The sequence below is a fragment of the Salvelinus fontinalis genome, chromosome 10 (assembly GCF_029448725.1).
Source record: "Salvelinus fontinalis isolate EN_2023a chromosome 10, ASM2944872v1, whole genome shotgun sequence".
NCBI lineage: Eukaryota > Metazoa > Chordata > Actinopteri > Salmoniformes > Salmonidae > Salvelinus > Salvelinus fontinalis.
The window spans coordinates 35,291,964-35,298,501 of record NC_074674.1 but is presented as its reverse complement, the minus strand read 5'-3'; the positions used below and the strand labels follow the sequence as shown (position 1 = coordinate 35,298,501).

The following is a 6,538-nucleotide window of genomic DNA, read 5'->3' as shown; positions in this document are numbered from 1 at the left end:
TCCGTAATCCATGCAATCTCATATGTTGCCTCTGTCGATTTCTCTGCAGCAGAAGTTGTTCTGTTCAACTGCTGCTGTGCTTTCAGCAAAGCAGTAAGTTGCTGAATATAATTTTTTCGTAGGTCACTGCCAGGTGGGTATTTCTCATTGCATGAGTGTTGTTGAAATGGCATTGCCCCTTTTAAAACCATTTCTTGCAAATTAACCACATCACATCTTGCAAATTAAACAAAGTGGATTTGTGCCATTAAGTACAAAGAAAAATTATGTTGTCCATTTTTCTTGAAACATTCATCTTTCAACAGCCGTACCTTTCTCTTTTTGCTAAATTGTCCCTCATTTGTGTGTGTGGGTACACTAGCTTACTCATCCTCACCCTCCTCATTGTCTTGTTCAGTTGCAGTGACTGGTTGCTCATTATTTCATTTTTGCTTGTGCTTGACTACTACAAATAGTTTGGTAGTTCGATTCGACCAAAGATGGGGATAAATACTGACTTCGATGCAGCCCAAAACCTTCATTCTGCTCTCCACCTCCCGCCGCTGTATCTAGCCTTGTTGAGAGCATAGCAACAGTTTACTCGACTGCATATGTTGATGCAGCAGCTCAACATCACATTATACTGCCACCTATTGGGCAAGCAAAATAGTGCAGTTTGTGTTTGTGGAATTTGACTGCTCAGAAACTATTTGAAATTGTGCTGTATTTGGTAGTCTGCAGGGTTGGGTAGGTTACTTTGTAAATGTAATCTGTTACAGTTACTAGTTACCTGTCCAAAATAGTAATCAGTAATGTAACTTTTGGATTACCCAAACTCACTGCTCAAACTCTGATTACATTCAGTTACTTTTAGATTACTTTCTCCTTAAAATGCATTAGAAGAAGACAAAAATGTATGTTACCAATTGAACACATCTATTGCAGGACAAATCAATGTTAAAGTTTACATAGCTGGCCATATATGGATGTTACATTTTACATTATGGGTTGGTTAGGTAGGCTTCTTCTAACCCATCGCTTTCTACTACACATGGGCTCCGGAGTGGCACAGCGGTCTAAGGCATTGCATCTCAGTGCTAGAGGTGTCACTACAGACCCTGGTTCGATTCCAGGTTGTATCACAACCGGCTGTGATTGGGAGTCCCATAGAGCGGTGCCCAATTGGCCCAGAATCGTCCGGGTAAGGGTTTGGCTGGGGTAGGCTGTCATTGTAAATAAGAATTTGTTCTTAACTGACTTGCCTAGTTAAATAAAAAAATATATATATTAATACGATCTTTACAGTTAAAACCCAAAGTCTATCAGAATTCCAGTCATTCCAATGAATGCAATACCTCTTGATCTTAAAGAATAGGACTTGGAAATATGGAAGTATAGATTAGCCAAATTCTTTTACCTGAGCATAACCCCAAAAGTAAGGACTTATTAGCCAGCCCTGCTCTGTTGTTTATGATTTTGTTGTCATGGAGGACTGATTGGGCTCATTGATTCAAGTTGAAAAATAAATGCTGCGCTCATGGAATGGCATGCTTTGAGCACTACTGAAAAGTGCTATTTACATGTGAAAAATTAATGCCATATGCTGCATTTGCTATGGGCCTATTGTTTACCTTTTTGTTGGTGACACTTTGATATCTTGATAATATGTTTAAGGGGAAAATCCACAGATGAAACAATAACAAAATGGACACCTCGCCTCTGTTTTGGTAAAAAGCTGACCACTGCTGTCATCCTTACTTCCAAGCGTTAATTCAAGTTGGATCATCTTTGGATGCTGACAGCAGTCGCACAATTGGAAAACAGCTTGGACTGTAGCCTACAAACGCCTATTCCTGCTCTTTTCCCGCGATCCATGAAACACATTTGGTGTGTCATCATAGTGGTCTCTGATTTATGGTCAGACTCGCTCACGTTGAACACATTTAATTGACGCCTTTTTTCAATGCTGTTTTGAATTTCATTGAGAAACAGAGAAGATTTTTTTCGCAAACATCCTTTCGGAATTTAAAAGTAATCCTCGAAGTATCTGTAATCTGATTACAATATGTTTTGCTGGTATTTTAACAGATTACAGTTAGTTATTTTTGTAATCCCGTACGTGTAACACATTACATGTAATCCGTTACTGTGCATTTAAAATATAAATATATAAATATTACTGCGAGCCACCAATCAAGGCTATATGAATGGACTATATCAACAATAGACGAATGAAACAAATACTAAAATATCGTTTTGGGAAGTTGTCCTTTAACCATTATAAATTTCAATTTCAACGGGGTGACGTCAGGGTTGGACGTCCCAAGGAGACCGTATAGCAACTAAAGAGAGGGAACCCTTGCTTGCACGCCTTTTAACTTCAGTACTCCCCTGGGAGTAGAGTAAACTCAGCTCTGTTACGCTGTGTGCACTGCTGTCACAGTAGCCTTTTTACGACATAACACCGCTGTCGTTTTTAGGCGCATATGTTGGATTTTAATGTCAGAAAACCAAGGGAAATTAATTAGTTTTTATCAAGCTTCAGTATAGTCCAGTAACGCTACATATAATATTGCATCCGAGTTTATCGAATAAATACGATTTAGAAAAATGGAGGGGCTCTTCCACGAAGATTTGGCAGCCTTGTCAGATTTGGATGAACAAAGTTTGTTGGAATCCCTGAGTCAACGGTTCAAACAAGATCGCATCTATGTAAGTACAAATTCAGAATTGAAATGTGCATGTGACTGTTTTAGGAAAAGCAACGTGGTTTCAGAGCATGTCCTATTTTTCTGTACGTAAATCCGATACAATTAATTTAGTGTGATATGTTACGTTTCGCATGGTATTAATTTGTGGATGTCCATCATCCATTTCGTATGATATGTTACGAATTACAAATTGTATGATACGTTATGAATTGCAATTCGTACGATATGTTACGAATTTGAAAAAATAAGTATGATATGTTACAAATTCCAATTTCTAATTTGTTGTAGCTAACGTTTGCTAGGTGGCTAACACTAACGTTAGCTAGCAGGGCTAACGTTAGGGCAGGGTTTCGTAACTGATTCCCTCGGGAGTGGTTTTATTTGCCCCCCCAAGTTTTCTGAGCAAACAAAAACTCAATGTTGAAGGGTTGGAATGTATGAACAACACAAATATTCTGTCATATATCAACATGTCATTTTAATGCATGCCATTGTTGGCTGCCAGAACAAAACCTTTGTCAAATTATTTTGTAATTGTCAGATGCTTCGTCAACAAGTATAGACTAACAGTGATGCTTACGTATGCCCTTCCCAACAATGCAGAATACAACAAATAAAAAAGAATAATACTAACACAAGGAATAAATACACAATGAGATGTGATAGCTTGGCTATATACGGTGCATTTGGAAAGCAGACCCCTTGACTTTTTACACATTTTGTTATGTTACAGCCTTATTCCAAAATGGATTAAATAAAAAATGTGCCTCATCAATCTACACACACTACCCCATAATGGCAAAGTGAAAATAAGTTTTTTTTTTTTAAACATTTTTGCAAATGTATAAAAAACAGAAATACCTTATTTGCTGTGAGACTTGAAATTCAGCTCAGGTGCATCCTGTTTCCATTGATCATCCTTGAAATGATTCTATAACTTCATTGGAGTCCACCTGTGGTCAATTCAATTGATTGGACATGATTTGGAAAGGCACACACCTGTCTATATAAGGCCCCACAGTTGACAGTGTATGTCAGAACAAAAACCAAGCCATGAGGTCGAAGGAATTATCCGTAGAGCTCCGAGACAGGATTGTGTTGAGGCACAGATCTGGGGGAGGGTACAAAAACATTTATGCAGCACTGAAGGTCTCCAAGAACACAGTGGCCTCCATCATTCTTAAATGGAATAAGTTTGGAACAACCAAGACTCTTCCTAGAGCTGGCCGTCCGGCCAAACTGAGCAATCAGGGGAGAAAGGCCTTCGTCAGGGAGGTGACCAGGAACACGATGGTCACTCTGAGAGAGCTCCTCTGTGGCGATGGGAAAACCTTCCAGAAGGACAACCATCTCTGCAGCACTCCACCAATCAGGCCTTTATGGTAGAGTGGTCAGACGGAAGCCACTCCTCATCAAAAGGCATGGCAGCGCGCTTAAAGTTTGCCAAAAGGCACCTAAAGGACTCAGACCATGAAAAACAAGGTTCTTTGGTCTGATGAAACCAAGATTGATGTCTTTGGCCTGAATGCCAAGCGTCACGTCTGGCGGAAACCTTGCACCATCACTACGGTGAAGCATGGTGGTGGCAGCATTATGCTGTGGGGATTTTTTTCAGCGACAGGGACTGAAAGATGAGTCAGGGTTGAGGGAAAGGTGAACAGAGCACACAGCCAAGACCACACAGGAGTGGCTTCGGGGCCAGTCTCTGAATGTCCTTCAGTGGCCCAGCCAGTGCCCGGAATTGAACCTGATCGAACATCTCTGGAGAGACCTGAAAATACCTGTGCAGCGACGCTCCCCATCCAACCAGACAGAGCTTGAGAGGATCTGCAGAGAAGAATGGGGGAAATTCCCCAAATACAAGTGGGCCAAGCTATAGCGTCATACCAAAGAAGACTCGGCTGCAATCGCTGCCAAAGGTGCTTCAACAAAGTACTGAGTAAAGGGTCTGAATATTTATGCAAATGTGATATTTAATTTTTTTATATAAATTTGCAAAAATGTCAACTGTTTTTGCTTTTTCATTATGGGGTATTGTGTGTAGATTGATGAGGGGGGGAAACTATTTAATAAATTTTAGAATAAGGCTGTAACGCAACAAAATGTGGAAAAAGTCAAGGGTTCTGAGTACTTTCCGATTGCACTGTACATTGAGTACCAGTACCAAGTTGATGTGCAGGGGTACGACGAAATTGAGGTAGATATGTACATATACTGTAGGTAGTGGTGAAGTGACTAGGCAACAGGATAGATAATAGACAGTAGCTGCAGCGTGTGTAGAAGTGTGTGTGTGTGTGTGTGTGCGTAGAGTCAGTGACATTGACTCTATGCAGTGACACTGGAGTGGTGTGTGTCTTTGAAAATACAGTACAGTACACATTAATTGGGCGGCAGGTAGCCTAGCGGTTAAAGTATTGGGCCAGTAACCTAGTAAACTCTCTCTCTCTTTCCCTCCTACCGCCTATCTCTACAAGACCTACATTGGGGACATCTTGGTGGCCATAAATCCATTTAAATACCTCCCTCTCTATGTGAAAGAGGTAAGTACTCCCACAAGAGCAATAAGCATTCAGCTGTGCTGGCAGACTTTCTCCTAAAAGCTGCCCTAGCTATCCTGTGACTTACTATAACCTGGAAAACACTAACAAGTTGGCAAATTGCAATTAACAAAGGCACTTCAACCCAGAAGATAACTTATTTTCTTGGAATAGGACTAGACACTGAAGTTGCAATTGTTTTTGGGACTTTTGAATAGCTCCAACTAATATTGAGGCTTTAGCACTTATGCTTGCCTTTATTATCTTAGGTGACATAACTGACCAGTAATCTTTAAAAAAAAAAAATCTACTAAACTATTTGTAGACAATGGTTTTAAAGATGTTCCTCCTTGTATCTGTGCAGGTGTCAGAGAGGTATAAGTACCATGAGAAGAGCAAGCTACCTCCTCATATATTCGCTGTGGCAGACAGGGCCTACCAGTCCATGATGGGAAGGTTAGCCACGGGACGCCGAAACCAATGCATTGTTATCAGGTGAGTCCATTAAGTCTAGTACTTATTTTACACTACTGAGCCAAGCTGTATTGGACTAGCCTGGTCACATATCCACTATAATAGTTGCTGGAAACATGTTGTAAAGGACAATGAACAGAAAGTATCCAAGCTAGCACTGTAACAACGGTTAATGTAATACTCTGGTTAATGTAAGAACTTTTCATTTGTAATAACTTTTCGATTTTGTATGTAATAAAACCGGTTAATGGAATAACTTGCAGGTTAACGTCATATAATGTTCCGTTATTACATTAACCGGTGGATAACAACTTTTTGGATGAATAATGTAATAACTTCAACCAATCATGTAATAACATACCAAAATCAATGTTTTTATGTACTACTTTTCTCAATTTGATGCACATACAGTTGAAGTCGGAAGTTTACATACACTTAGGTTGGAGTCATTAAAACTCGTTTTTTAACCACTCCACAAATTTCTTGTTAACAAACTATAGTTTTGGCAAGTCGGTTAGGACATCTACTTTGTGCATTGTTTACAGACACAGTGAATTATAAGTGAAATAGTCTATCACAATTTCAGTGGGTCAGAAGTTTACAAACACTAAGGTGACTGTGCCTTTAAACAGCTTAGAAAATTCCAGAAAAGGATGGCATGGCTTTAGAGGCTTCTGAGCAATTTCCAAACGCCTGAAGGTACCACGTTCATCTGTACAAACAGTAGTACGCAAGTATAAACACCATGGGACCACACAGCCGTCATACCGCTCAGGAAGGAGACGCGTTCTGTCTCCTAGAGATGAACGTACTTTGGTGCGGAAAGTGCAAATCAAT

At 39.9% G+C, this 6,538-nt stretch overlaps 1 protein-coding gene across 1 annotated transcript in view; it reads left to right on the top strand.

Moving 5' to 3' along the window:
* Positions 1 to 2,343: 2,343 nt before the first annotated feature.
* LOC129864091 (myosin-IIIb-like) overlaps positions 2,344 to 6,538 on the top strand; it is a 49,327-nt gene continuing 45,132 nt past the window's right edge. The window contains exons 1-3 of the mRNA XM_055936689.1: positions 2,344 to 2,691; positions 5,165 to 5,230; positions 5,592 to 5,722. Coding sequence (XP_055792664.1) covers positions 2,590 to 2,691; positions 5,165 to 5,230; positions 5,592 to 5,722 — 299 coding nt within the window. The 5' untranslated portion in view covers positions 2,344 to 2,589. The remainder of the gene's footprint in view (positions 2,692 to 5,164; positions 5,231 to 5,591; positions 5,723 to 6,538) is intronic.